Raw genomic sequence first — 14,616 nt, 5'->3', positions numbered from 1 at the left:
GTGGCTGTTGTTACTTATGGTGCTGCCTAAATGTGTTGCATTTACCCCAGCCCAGACTTTTGAGTCATCCCATCAGAAGCCCCAGGGTTGGTACTGTAGAGCTGAGCCCACCCTTGGCTTCTCAGGTTGACCAACCCCTCCCGGTAGATGGGAGCAGGTGAAGAGCTGGTGGTTGGGAGCAGCGTAGCCTTGCTGTAGCGCTGCGGGTCGCAGCGTGCTGCTTCCCTGTGTCGTTTCCAAGGGCTGACCCTGCGCTCTTCTCTTTGGGAACTGCCCAGCCTGGACAGCTTGCTGCAGTGTGGCATCATCTACGCTGACAACCTGGTGGTTGTGGACAAGGAGAGCACGATGAGCGCCGAGGAGGACTACATGGCTGATGCAAAGACGATTGTCAATGTCCAGACCATGTTCAGGTGAGGGGTGACCGCTGCCCCGGCTCTGTCACAGCCACTTACCTCTGCTGGAGGCAGCACCGGGAAGGGTGCCGGTGGCTGGGGTGGTGGCTACGGGCAGTGGGATACCTCTGTGGTTGAGCTTGCTCTAGGAAACAGCATCTAATCAGCTATTTTGGACCTCAGACAGGCACGGGGATGGTTTTGGTCTTCCTCAGGGTCCGAGTGAGCTGCAGGACAACAGGTCTTTTTCCATTGCAGGCTCTTCCCCAGCCTCAGCATTATCACAGAGCTGACCCACCCCTCCAACATGAGGTTCATGCAGTTCAGAGCAAAGGACAGTTACTCTCTTGCCCTTTCTAAGCTAGAAAAGGTAAGAAAAGGTCTCTCCCCACATGCGGGGCCTGGGAAGTCAACACCGAGAGCTCCTCAAGGTCTGGTGTTCTTCTGCATGCGGCAGCTGCCATAGTTAGTGTGCATCTCCCCGAGATAACCTGCAACAAACACATAAGTGGGCAGTTGATCTTTGGACTAGCTGCCTCCTTCTACGTATTTATGTATTTATTCGGTGGCTGGAGTTTGTGCTGCTTTGCCTACTGCTGCGTTGGGCCTCTGCATCGGGTTTAATGCTGTGACTGCAGTGAGGGGGGCAGTGGAGTTGCTGTGCTGAGAAAGATCCTCTGACAAGGGAGAAAATACCCCTGAACCACTGAGGGATGTGAAAGGGCCACATCCAGTCCATGTCAAAAAACTCCAGCCATGTCTCACACATTTCCATGGAGAAAAAATCCCTCTTTCACCCAGTGTAAGGATGCTGCCCTGGCTCCCTCCCAGCACACCCACCAGAAATGCTACACTGGTGTCCTCCCGTATTCATGAGTCTTCTAGTTTCTGTGTGACCTGTGCGCAGGGGAAACTGTGTGGTTTTGCTTTGCTAAATGCCCTGGAAGGACGTGAACAAGCCCCTGCCAATGGTGTTTGCTTGTGGGTGCTCACATCTCCCCTTCCTTTTCCAGAAAGAGCGAGAGAACGGCTCCAACCTGGCCTTCATGTTCCGGCTGCCGTTCGCGGCTGGGAGGGTCTTCAGCATCAGCATGCTGGACACGCTGCTCTACCAGGTGAGAGCCCGACGGGCTCTGGGTAACACACCCCTGCAGCTGTGGCCACCCCTTTGCATCTCCCAGTGAATAACTGAGCAAACCTTTTCTCCGGCTTCCTGCCCAAATGTCTCCCCTCAGTCATTCGTGAAGGACTACATGATCACCATCACTCGGTTGCTGCTGGGCCTCGACACCACGCCGGGCTCCGGCTACCTCTGTGCGGTAGGTGCCAAGTCCTTCTGGGTTGAAACCATCGGGCCAAGTCATCAAGGATCTGGTGGGATCTGTCAGCCTGCGGATGAGGGTGGAGGGTTCCCCTCTTCTGGGGAATCGGGGTGGGGAGGCAACATTGCCAGGTCGTTGCTCCCCTCCATCATGTGCGGGGAACCTCAGCACTGCCAAGAGCCCAAAATCCCCAAAGCTGCCAAGGGCCAAAGTCCCCGTTCTGAAGGCTGAGGTCAGAAATTGCCCCTGGTCTTTTTGTGGAGTCCAGCTTGCTTTTGGGATTGATGGATGAGCCGGGGTGACTCAAGGCGGTTGATGTTTGTCCTCCATTGCTCAGATGAAGATCACTGAAGATGACCTGTGGATCCGGACGTACGGTCGGCTCTTCCAGAAGCTCTGCTCTTCCAGCGCGGAGATCCCCATCGGGATTTACAGGACGGAGTCACACATGTTCGCAACCTCGGAGGTAGGGACACGACAATGCCCTGTGCCAGAAAGGGGCTGCTGGTGGTCCAAGGGGCTGGCCAGGTCCATGAGGCCCCTCAGACCTGGTCTTGGCAGTGCTGGGGAGGATCGAGGGGAGGGGAAGCTCTGTCTTGGCTTCGTTAGCGGCCCCACATCTGCATTACGGTGTCCTGGGCAAGCTGGGCCAGTGCCTATACCAGCGGGCGGGGGGATTTTTTTGGCACAGCTCTGCAGTGCTGCCTGGCACCGAGTCCCCGGGGCGCGGGGGGGATGTGGCGCAGCAGGGCTGCCCATTTGCTGGTCTGACACTTGATTTTTCCTTCTTTTTCCCCCACTGCAGCCCCACGACATCAGAGCGCAGGTGAGTGCCGCAATGTCGGGCGTTACGCTGGCCGTCGGTGCTGCTTCCTGCTCCCCCCGACCTGGAGGCTGACCATGTGGCAGCGCTGGGCTGGCTTGTGCCAGTGGCTCCTCCGGCCACCGAGAGCCACCATGCACCTTGTGCTGGCTGTCACCCTCAGTGACACGCTGCCTGTCCCCGCAGAAGGGCGATGCCGGCTGAGCCTCGGCAGTTTGGGAAGACAAAAGTCCTCAGTGCCCTGTAATTCACTGGGATAAGGGGCAGCGGAGTGAGCCAGGCTCCATTTTAAATACCTTCAGTTTTCAGCTTTGTAGGAAGCAGCTACAGGGAGCCAAGAGTTGACATTTAATTAAATGCAATCCACCTATTAAAGATGCTTTAAACCGCTTTATTAATAAATTCCTGCTCACCAGCAGGGATTGTTGTGTCAGAGATGCGGCAGCACGGCTGCTGGAAGACAAAAGAGGGGGAGACAAGGGCATGACTGTCCCGTGGGCAGAGATAATCATGTGGGAGATGTCCGGCGCCCTTTAGGCTCCACTCAACCGTGCTTATCCCAAATCTGCTGGCCAGGTAGTTTTAGCAGTACAGAGATGATGTGCTGGGAGAGTGTGTGGCTCAGAGGAAGGATCCCATCCCGCGGGAGAGATCCCACCCCAGCAGAGACAGGACAGGCTCTTTTTGGCTCCCCCCACCCCCCCGTGACCTGCTGGGCTTCCAGTCACAGATCTCAATCAACGTTGAGGACTGCGAGGACACGAAGGACGTCAAGGAGCACTGGGGCATCAAGACCAGCCACCACAGGAACTCGTGCTCCAGCGACCAGTCCGAGCACCCGCTGTTGCGGCGCAAGAGCATGCAGTGGGCCCGCCGGCTGAGCAGAAAGGGCAACAAACACTCCAGTAAGACGGCCGAGTGGATCAGCCAGCAGCGCCTCAGCCTCTACCGGCGCTCCGAGAGGCAGGAGCTTTCCGAGCTCGTCAAAAACCGTATGAAGCACCTGGGCTTGCCCACAACCGGCTACGGTACGTGCTGTTCAGTTGCGCTTCTCTGCGGTGGGGTGTCCCGCTCACGGGCTCCTCAGGTAACCCTGTGCCGAGCCTAACCCCAAGCTGAGCCTAACCCCAAGTTGAGCCTAACCCCATGCCAACCCTAACCCCAAGCCTAACCCCGCGCCAAGCCTAACCCCGCAGGTGCTGCCAGGCTTGGCTCTGAGCGGTGCCTCATTCCCCGGCTTGCTTGTGCTTCCGCAGACGTCTTGTCTGGGCTGGGGTCCCACAGCACAGACCGCCCCCCCCTGCTGCCTGCCACCCCCCCGGCCGACTGCAGGCAGCCACCCCCATTTTGGGGCTGTGGGATGGGTCCAGGCAGGAGTTTGCAGTGTCAGAGTAACTCTCACCCTTCTGCCTGCAGCTGGACCGAGCGCTGCCGTGCAGCCTTCGGGCGCGATGCCCCGCTTGCCCCCCCCACTTCAGGCCGTGCAGAAATGGTGGTTCAGGACACACTGACTCCAAGTCAGCAAAACCCTTCTGCCCGAGAGCCCCCGTAGTGTGGCAGGGAGAGGCGAAGCCCCATCAGACCCGTTTTTGTTATAGACTTTAATCCTTCCTAAAACTCTTCCCCGGAAAACATTTCGGTAGCGACAGGGCTGAGTGGTTTGCTTTGTTGCGTGTGAAACTGGTGTCTCTGGCTGCGATGAGCCCGCACGGCCCTGGGTCAGGGTCCCTCTGTGCAGCCTCATTTCTCATGAAGCTTCTCACCCGCCCGTTGGTGCTGGCGTCTCTGTCACCCCCCGGATGATTCCCCACCCCTTGGTTACGACAGTCTGTAGCCCACAGCTTCCTTGGTTTGTTTGGTTTGTTGGTTTTGGTTTCTTTTTTTTCCTTCCTTTCTTTTAAGCCATCCTGTGCTGCTGCCTGTTTGCTCCATCCTCGAAGAGCATCTGTCCGCCCCGCACCCCGCACGCAGGCTGGCACCATGCCCCAGCCGGGGCAGGAGCCCATTTCGGGAGGCTGGGATGGGGATTCCTCCTCTCCTGATTGGCTTCACCCTCGAAGCCCTTTAGGCATGTGAAAGAGGAGGAGAAAATGTAAAGAAATGCAGTGCAGGGAGTTTGGAGGGAGGCAGGAGAGCCGGCTTGCAGCAGGACAGAGGGGGCACAGGGCATGTCAGGTGAGGGCTTGCAGTGGTGCGTGTCCCCCTCCTCTTTTTTTTCCTACATTATTAGTCCTAAAAGTTTCTGCTGCAGCTCTGTTGCAGAGGCCGGAGCACAGCTGATAGCATTCACCACCTTAAAAAAAGCTGTTTTACACAGCTGCCGGGCATGGGAAGGTGGGAAGCAGAGTGCGCCCGAGGCACAGCCCGCGCACGCAAAGCGAGAGCTGCCGAGGGCAGGCCGTGGCGTGGCATCCCCGGCAAGCGCAGGCAGAGGTTAAGGCAGAGGCAGCTTCCCTGCCTACGGCCTTGGTTGAGGATCCTGAGGGGCCGCCCTGCAACCAGCCCTGCCGGGATGCTCAGGGCACCGTTGGCTGGGTTAGTGGCAGTTTGCATCCTTCTCCTGGCCGATCCGGCAAATTTTGGCTGGAGCAAACCGGGGGGAACCTCCAGCAAGCGAAGAGGCAGCGGGGGGTGCAGGACCCATCTCCCGTTGGGGTGGGAGGGCGATGCCTGGCTGGGAGCGGGGCGTTGGGCACGACGGGGGGACCAGCTGCTCCCCAGCCCCTGCGGCACGTCTGCGGCCGGCTGTGCTGGGACTGTGCGCTGTCACCATGTGTCACCATCAGTGTCTGGACACCCATGGCGTTTTGGAAGAACACGTTGCTCTGCCTTCTCCCCCTTTCCTTTTTCTTTTGCTCATTTTATTGCTGCAGTGCAGGAGCTCGTCTCTGATATTTGCCGAATCATGGCTTGCTGACCTCTCTCTCTCTCTCTGTTTATGTCTGTGCCTTTCCCTGTATGTTCTGTAGAGGATGTAGCAAATTTAACAGCCAGTGATGTGATGAATCGGGTAAACCTGGGATATTTGCAAGGTAATTCCCTTTCCCTGGGAGTCCCGCGTGACTCATGGCGTGCAGCGTACAACAAGATCATGCCAGCTAAGCCCAAACCACACCCTTGCCGGTTTTCACCTTAGATGCCCGAGCCTTTCAAGCACTTATTTGTTGGGTGGTGTTGGAAAACCAAAAGATGGTCCTGCAACGGCGGTGCAAGCGCAGGGCTCCACAAAGTCACGGAGATAAAAACCTCGAGGGACCCTTTTCTAGTTGAATTCTTACAGGGAAATCACAGCCCTCAGCCATCATTAAAAGAAACCCTCCCTCCTTTTGCTCTGCAAGTTGGTTTTGGTCTGTAAAGCCAGTGGCAATTTGAGGAGGGGATTCGGGGAGGGGATGAGTGCTGGTGTGTGCTGCGATGAGATGCTGGAGCTCCTGCACCGGCCCCTTCGCCTCTTGGCTGCACGTGGGTCAGCCCCAGCTCAGGGGCAAGGCAGCGCTTGGAAAGCTCTTTGCAATCCTTGGTTTGCGTTCCTGGACACCTCTCGAGCGTTCTCGAGCGTTAGCAGACCCTGTTTTCTAACCAGGGGGGTGCTGGGCTTGGTGCGAGTGCCGCCAGTGCTGCAGACACCCCAGGGCACCCTGTTGGCATCTGCAGGGTTATTGGATCATTTACACCTTTATGAAGTGGTGTAAAGTGCCCTGGAACGGCCCCTTTTTACTGCAGCAGCCTAGAGGTTACAGTAGCCTGGCCTAGCTGTATTTTAGGCTTCACTAGCCCACGCTTAAGGTGAAAAGTTGGCATTTCTCCTATAAACTGTGTCCTTCATCAGAGAAGCAGCCCCAGCTGGGGCTCATGGAAGCCCCTCGCCAGCAGAGTATATTGCCAGCTGGCCGGCGGGTGCTGGGCAGGTCTCAGCCCCCCCCGGCATCTCCCCCTCCCGCAGAAGCGCTGGGGCTGAGCGAGGGCCTGTCCTGCCACAGAGGGGCCCGGCACCCTCAACTGCCCCCAGCTGCCGCTAAACCAGGAGACCCCACGGGTGAAGGTCTGACATGGTCGTATCACTGCTGGGGGGCTGTGTGGGGGCAGGAGCTGGAGCTCAGCACTGGCTCCCCCTGCCCCCCCCCCCCCCCCCCCAAAAAAAAAAAATTGCTGGAGGGAGCTGGTGGGCTGAGCCCTGCCGCTGTGTCGCAGGGGACGATGTGGCAATATACTTGGTGGGTTTAGCAGTGCCTGGCTCGGCTGCATGGGGGGTCAGGAAAAGGTGCTTCCATGGAGCAGGGAAACCTGCCGCGAGCCAGGGCCCTTCCCCGCCTTCCCCGTCATGGCAAACCCCGTGTCTCTCGTCGGGTCCCAGGGTCTGTGTGCCACCCGTGCCCCAGCATTGCCACCCCCCTGTCCCCGCCTCGCTGTAAGGCTGAGCACTGGGATGGCCAAAGCTCTCCGGCGGCTCGAGGGACCGGCTGGCACCCCAGGACAGGTCAGGGGGTCCCGCACAGCATCTCCCCGCAGGCAGTCCCAGTCCTGTGCTGGTTCTGTGGCCTCAGAGCAGCCAGGGAGGTGTCTGAGCAGCAAAACAAGGGCCTGGTGTCCCCCCACAGCACCCCTGTGTGTAGTATCAGCGTGGTCCAGCTGCAGGGATGCTCTGGGGCGTGCACTGGCCAAATGGCAGCTCGGGAGGGGGGGACCTGTTTATATCCCTGTGCAGGGTGCCAAGTGGCTGCCGTGGCTTGAGCAGCTCTCATGGCTGGAGAAAAGCCCCACTTCAGAGGTTTTGCCCCAGTCCTGAGGCTGAAGAGCAGTGGTACTCCTCGCCCACAGGCTGTGCCTAGGGTGATCGTGCACCCATGGGTGCTGTTATGGCAGGAGACTCGGCTTGCGTCCCGCCATGTGGCAGGGCAGCCTTTGAGCAGGGGAACAGCTCTGGGTCATGGCTGGGACAGGGGGACAGTAGGGATGGGGTGGGGGGAGCGGCAGGGAGCAGCCCCAGCCCAGAGCTAAGGCCTGGCCTGGCACCCAGTCCCTGTCCCTGCCGTCCCCCAGACCGAGCTCAGCAAACATCTGCTGTGCACCCCCGCTGCTCAGAGGAGCCTTCCAAAGAGCCCGGAGAGCGTCCCAGTGACAAGCCTTGCAGCGAGCTGGTGTCCCACCGCGCTCATCACGCTGCCCCTGGCGTCCGTCTGTCTGTCCCATCGCCATCCTGTCCATCCGCACCCCGTCACTCCGTCTGTAAACAGTGTTATTTGTCGCAGCTTCCACCCCCTCCCCGGCCGCCCGCAGCCTTGCACCCCCATTCATTTCACCCATGATCTTGTTCTCAGCTATTTTGGAGAATGCAGGGGCCCCCCCCCTACCCCAAGCCTCGAGGCCGCCCCTTCGCCCCGGGCTCTTGGTGGCCCCGAGTCCCCCTGGGAGGTCACCATAGTTTAGAGCCATCCCCAAATAGCATCAGTGGCTCTGAAACTCCACGGAGGCGGTTTCCCTTGGGCAGGAGGAAGAAGCAATTGGTGACCTAAATCCTGTTGCTGGATGATGCTAAATTAAGTAACTCAGGAGGGGAGAAGTGGGCAGAGGATTTGAGTGGCCCAGGGGGGGGTTGGCTGCTCTGGACCCGGTGGTTGGAGTCGTTGTGCTATACCTAACACGGCAAGACTAACCTGTTCCATTTTTTGCACTAAACCAAGGTAAGACGTCTTACATTTTTTTTGGGGGGGAGTGGGAACTTTGAAGAGTTACATCTGCCAGTCCCCTGGGCCGTGCCGTGGTGGGGGCTGGGGAGGCACAGAGGGTGGTGGCAGCATGTTCTCGGTGCTCTCCTGGTGGCAATGCCATTGCCCACGGCCTCCCCCAGTGCAGGGACCCATTTGGGGACGAGCCGGGCCCTCTCGAAGCCGAGTGCTTGGGGACGCAGCAGCAGGGCTGTGGGAGCGAGGGCCACCAGGGTGTCTGGCCGAGTGTCCGTTGGGGCGTCTGTCGGGACATCCCTCACCAGCCCTTTCCCCTCCTCTCGCAGATGAGATGAACGACCACCAGAACACCTTGTCCTACGTCCTGATCAATCCCCCTCCGGACACGCGACTGGAGCTCAATGACATCGTGTAGGTGCTTTCCCCATCCACCCGCGGGCTCCCCTCCTGGGCGGGAGCATTCCCCATGCCCCCAGACCTGCCCCAGCACCATGGGCTGCCCCCGTTGTGTTGCTTTCCATGATTTCTCATAAAGATCAGCTTTTTTTGCCTCCTTCCCCAGCCATTCCCCCTCCCCATGTACCTGAGCAGTGCCCAAACCACCCCAGCTTTGCCCATCACTTCTCCAACCAGCAGCGTGGATGTTTTCCCATGGCTTTTGCCTCTGTGCAGTGCCAGGAGAAATAACTCCTAATTATTTTAACAGCTCCCAGCACAGCATCGTGGGGCATCCGCGCATGTCCCAGCCTTGAGGATGGGCCAGACCCCAATTTAGGGGTTGCACAGCTCCCTCCTGCTATTGGGAAACTGCGGGGTGGGGGGGTCCCAGCGGTGTAACCAGGCTGTGCCCCGCAGGTACCTGATCCGCTCCGACCCGCTGGCCCACGTGGCCAACGATGGCCACAGCCGCAAGAGCAGCTGCAGCAACAAGCTGGGCTCCTGCAACCCCGAAACACGCGATGAGACCCAGCTGTGAGCAGCCCCCCCCCACGCCCCCCCACCCCTGCCAGGGGCCGGCGGGCTCCAGGGAGAGGCGCTGAAGAAGAGGATGGCCGGCCGGAGGGGAAGGCTGCTGCCGCCCGTGAGTGCCCGTTGCCCCGGGGGAAGGCAATGCCCAGCGGAAGGGATGCCCGGAGCCCTGGGAGGGACGGGACAGCCGGACAGACCGACGGCCGGTCGTTACGCCTTGTGGCTTTTAACTTTTTATACGAATACCGCAACTAGTGAGAAAGTCTTCGCTGGTGCTGGTGGGATGTGGCTGAGACCAGACGACAACTGACCCTGTGTGAACAGGACTGCGTTTAACATTGCCCCCAGATGATGCAGGTTGTTTGCATTTGATGGGGCTTGTCAACACAAAGGCAAAACTGCACCGAAACCCTCCTCCTCCTCCACCAGGTATCCCTTGGGGTACCCAAACTTCTGCTCTTTCACCCAACTCATGTTCTTCATCCTCCCTTGGGTTCCTGTCGCTGGGAGGAGCGCTCGGAGCAGTGCCAGGAGGTGGGGAAGGACCATGGGAGGGATGGGCCGGGGCAGTGCAGCCCCCCCGGGGCTGTGGCAGGGGCCGCGCTGCCTCCAGCACATCTTGGCACTTCCCAAATCCAACCCCCCCCCCAACGCCAGGTGACCAAAAGCCGTGCCCCCACCCTGCGGCAAGGTCTCGCTGTGCCTGTGCCCAGCTCCGGCCCCAGCGGCCCTGGGTTTGTCTCCCCCACCAAGCTCGTCCCCCAGCGCTGCTGCTGTCAGAGCTGCCCGAGGGAGGGACAAGAGACGGGGGTCCCTGTGTGGGGGAGTGGGACGGGGCAGGAGGCTGGGGACACACATTGTTGGGTGTTGGGGGGGCAACATCTCAGCTCAGCCCCTTCCCCTCCTTCCAGGGGCAGTTTGGGGCCCGACACTCCCCGGCTGCCCAGCCTAGACGTGACTTTTCCCCCTTCCCCTGGGTCACGGACCGGTGACACCGGTAAAGGCAGCGGGTTCTGCCCGGCCCCCCCCGTGCCCACCGTGGGCACCCTGGCAGCTCCAGCCGTCCTCGCTCGGCTTCATAACCCGGCCAAAGGCAGGGGGGGTGCGAGCGGCCTGGCCTGCAGCAGGGGTGCATGAATGTACAGACCAGCCTCGCATACGCTGCCAACCGCTTCCGACCCGCAGAGACCTCGCAATAGCAGAAACACCAGATGTATTTTCCATCTATTTTTGCACACTTTACAACGTTGATGTGTAAAGGCTTTATTTGACTGCCAAGTGAATAACCGAGGTGTTAACTTTATATACTTTTACATTCATATATTAAAACTCCAATGTGATTTTTTTTTTTTTTTTAACGAGAAGCCTGTAAAACACAACGTCACCATGAAATCCCATCAGCCATCCCGGACTGGCTGCCAGCTGAACACTTTATTGCCATTAACATTCACCATGACATCCCCAATAAAAGTTGTTTACAAAAAACCCCAAACACCAAACCCTGTTTAAAACTGCAGTTTTAACCAGTTGCGGAGCTGGACTGGGGCAGCCCCAGCCCACAGGCCCTGTGGGAAAGGCAGTGACGGGGGAGAAACCTGTGTGAGGAACAAGGATGCCTGGGGTGGGGGTAGGACCGTACGGAGCCTGGCATTGCCTCAAGGTGTTGAGAAAGACCTTCTGTGCCTGGATGGGGTTTGGGGTCAGTCTTTTTTTTTTTTTTTAATTGTTATTTTTTCCTGATGTGCTGGCCACAAGGCTCTGGGTGACCTGCACCAGGCACCGTCAGCCAACGACAGGGCACGGGCTCAGCAAAGTACCACAGATAAAAACAATGAGCCCACCAGCCCGACCCTTCTGCTACACTTAGATGTGGGCACGAGCAGAACTGTCTCATACTTTTTTGGGTTGTTTTGGGGTTTTTTTTAATTATTAATTTTTGTATCTATTCGGTTAAGGCAGGTGGATGTTTTATTTATTTCCGTTTGTAACAGCATGCCAAAAATATAATTTAAAATTTAAAAAATAAAAGTTGTTGTAGGCTAAAGAGTACAGTTGAAATACAAAAGCACACGTTGGGTCTGTTAATATAAAGCCTCAAGCTGCTCAGATAACGCCAGAAATGCCTCATCAAGTGTTAATGTATTTAGTTGTCTAGAGTTCAGACAGATGACTTGCCAATCCCCACTTTGCTTTCAAGGGAGAATGAAACAAAGCAGTATTATAGGTTTTAAAAAACCCACCCAAAACCAACAAAAACCCAAGCAATGTGGGTGATGTGATTATCTGCACATGTTTAACTAATCAGAACATAACCTTTTTAAGTTTTTTTTTCCTTTGACTGGCTGCTGGGGCAATGGACTCCCTAAGCACAGCGTCTGTGAGCGCAGAGCAGCGAGCACAGTGCTGGCAGCGCCCTGGTTCTCAGCTCAAGCCACTCCCCACCCTCCCTGGGCACTCTGAGTTCTTATCGACCCTTAATTCAAGGAGATAATTAACGGAAGAGGAGACCCACATACCAAAAGAAGTACAGACTATATGTGGTTTGTGACACTATTAAAACAACAACCCTCAATATTACTGCATTTTGACAATGCTTCTGTTTGTTTAATGTATAAATATATGTATTTAAAAAGAAAGCTATGTGTATAAACCATACGCGTTTTGCATACATTCTTTCTATGGTGTAAATTTATAGCAGACATCCTCATGGGATGTTGAAATAAATACTGTAGATACTTACCTGTGGTCAATGCAAGTCTAAGAACAAACGTTTAATTTTTCTAATTCTTTAGACTCAGTTACAATACTAATGTAAAAACAAAAGTATTTTATTTTTGTAATGGTCCTGGAAACGTTGATGCATCGAGAAGAGTTGTTTGTGCTTCTAAAAGGGCTGGAGGGGGGCACAACAGGGTACAGCCCCTGTCCTGTGTCCTGGGGGAGAGGAAAACAATTGCTGTTACTTCCAACTACTGACAATAAACTTAGAAAAATAGGATTTTTCTGAAGGAAAGAGTTGTGCTCCAATGCAGAGACATGACAGGCCCTGAGGCCACGCAGAGATGAGGACAGCTGCGGTATTTTCAGTTTTACCAGCAAACGGCTCCATCGCATGTTACGTGTCCACTAACGGTTTCACACACTAAATATGGACTATATGCGTATACCATGCATTAAAATCAAATATTAAAACAAATGTTAGAGTATATTTATTTCCTGTTATACCCCTTTTTACTTCCATCTACACAGAACATGACATTTTTACTTCCCCTGAGTGAGAGACCTGTCATCTCTCCAGGTCAGCCCCTACATGGATTTTTATCAGCAAGAGCAGATAAAACTCCCAGCTTTCCTCTCTGAGCCCTGATTTTGTGACATGTTCTGCTGGGATGCACTGCAGCCAGCCAACTGGAGATGTTTTTGTACAATTATTGTGAAGATGCTTCACCTTTCTGTAAAAACAAATGAAAATAAAAGAGCTGCATGCAGCAACAGTGGAGCGTGCTGTCTGATTTTATTCTGGGAGCAAACTTTTACTTCAAAATCCAAGATGTGGCTTTAGAGAGCCAAAGTCCTAAGACTTAGGAGCCCATGGTTCAAATCTTCTCTTCCAAAGCTGGGACACATGAAAACCTTTTTTTTTTTAACCTCAAGCTTTCAAAACTCTTTGTGTAGAAAGGGCATGTTAGATTTGCCTTTGTGTTACACTCATTTCATTCATTTATCCTTATTTTTTTATGATTCAACAAATGCATTATGCTTTGTGGCTAACTGAACTTTTATTTTTATTAATGTTGAGCCAGGATTCAATATGTGTTCTTCTACCTTCAAACACTTCAAAATTTTTCACTGACTCCATGGTTCATGTCCATCCAAGATTTCCAGAAAGAGGACACTACACACATAGACATAGACCTTAACTTTGAGATCAAATGCAAACAGTGGGCAATTAGAGATTGTTTTTATTAGATATTTTAAGAAAAGACTGTAAAAATTATAATATAAAATCATACAGAATGACACAAACAATATACCTTAAGTAGTGAAGATAATTCTAGGATTAACATACATGTACAAGTGAGGAATTTGGAAGCCATCAGGTCATTTTGCTGTGAACTCACCCAAGTCAAGGAGGACAGCAGGAAGCCAGGTCCCTGTTAAAATTACTTTTTAACTATTGTCTTTAAAGAAGACAAATCTATACATGGAGAACAAATTCCTTCCAATTTTCCGGAACAGCTGAATTATAACGATTAGAACCAAAAGAAGGTAATTTCTACATCACCAGTAACAGCCCTCACCGGTGTTAAACCCCAAAGAGTGCAGCACAGGATTTAATACAGCGAATGGCTCGTCCTGAACAAGCATTTCTGGTTACGTGCTTCATTAGCTACAACACAAAACCAGGTGGTTTTTTTCAACACCTCTGCATTTGCTGCAGTTGGTTTAAAAAAAAAAAAAAAATTGCTATTACTGATAGTGTTTTTTTAGTGAAGTTGTGAACACTCATCCACACGCCTGCAGCATCACAGCACTCCTCGTTGCTTAAGTAGGCTTGGTTTTGGTTGCCTCTGGTTTCCACTTACAGACCTCTGGCTGTGAGATCTCCCCAACCTACCTTCACTTCTCAACAACCCCCAACCACTCCGTGTTACGATTTCCAGGCTGTGTCGTGCTGTACTGTTGTTTGTGTCACCGCCACCAGATCCCGTGTGTCCCAGCTGCTTTGTCACCCGACAAGAGGACTTTGCTGCTCAGCAGGAGGTTCTTCACCTGCTTTTTATTTTGCTTCATCTTCCACAGCAACAGCAAGAGGAAATGATACTGCAAAACAAAACAAAATTCATTTAAAACTTTGCCCCCGTTGAGAAAAATTAGTGTCTAACACTGAAAACTTCTTTTAGAAGAGAAAAATCTAGGGCACTAAAACATACAATGGAAGAGGGAAAAAAAAAAAAGAATGGTATTGATGTGGCTGGGAAACAAAAAGGGAAGCAAAACTGTGAAGGATTTTTCATTGTACTGTAAATTTAGTTTTTATAGTTATTCCCTGAAAAACATACATTCAAAAGTAGTAAGTTTTTTTCTTCGGTAAGATTTCCATGTAATGCCATGGTAATTCTGGGAGTTTTGTATGCTTCAAACCATTCAAGTGCCTCATCTGAATTTTAACAAACGCTGTATATTGAATATTTCATCATCCCTGCTGCACACATCAGTTTAAGATGCTTTCCCCCAGTTTTTTCCCCCGCTATAATAAACATGTTATTTCTGAACAAGTTCAGAGGGATGTATCAGAAAACTGTGACAGTATTTCAGTACCAAGATGTAATTTGAAAGTAGATTTATATTTAGCACAGACAAGCAAATAAATCCATCCTGTAATTTTGCAACAGAAATGGGACTGTGCTCAGCAGTCATTG

At 53.8% G+C, this 14,616-nt stretch overlaps 1 protein-coding gene across 7 annotated transcripts in view; it reads left to right on the top strand.

Moving 5' to 3' along the window:
- KCNT1 (potassium sodium-activated channel subfamily T member 1) overlaps positions 1-12,690 on the top strand; it is an 89,846-nt gene extending 77,156 nt beyond the window's left edge. For 4 of the 7 annotated variants that reach the window (XM_074891288.1, XM_074891286.1, XM_074891291.1 and 1 more), the window contains 10 exons: positions 279-413; positions 654-765; positions 1,409-1,510; positions 1,631-1,714; positions 2,055-2,183; positions 2,523-2,543; positions 3,265-3,568; positions 5,510-5,572; positions 8,551-8,635; positions 9,080-12,690. In XM_074891288.1, coding sequence (XP_074747389.1) covers positions 279-413; positions 654-765; positions 1,409-1,510; positions 1,631-1,714; positions 2,055-2,183; positions 2,523-2,543; positions 3,265-3,568; positions 5,510-5,572; positions 8,551-8,635; positions 9,080-9,200 — 1,156 coding nt within the window. In that variant the 3' untranslated portion in view covers positions 9,201-12,690. The remainder of the gene's footprint in view (positions 1-278; positions 414-653; positions 766-1,408; positions 1,511-1,630; positions 1,715-2,054; positions 2,184-2,522; positions 2,544-3,264; positions 3,569-5,509; positions 5,573-8,550; positions 8,636-9,079) is intronic. The other 3 variants (XM_074891289.1, XM_074891292.1, XM_074891287.1) reach the window with 2 other exon arrangements.
- Positions 12,691-14,616: the final 1,926 nt, after the last annotated feature.

Source organism: Strix uralensis, chromosome 21 (assembly GCF_047716275.1).
Source record: "Strix uralensis isolate ZFMK-TIS-50842 chromosome 21, bStrUra1, whole genome shotgun sequence".
In the NCBI taxonomy this organism is placed as follows: domain Eukaryota; kingdom Metazoa; phylum Chordata; class Aves; order Strigiformes; family Strigidae; genus Strix; species Strix uralensis.
This window is presented reverse-complemented; position numbering and strand designations above follow the sequence as displayed.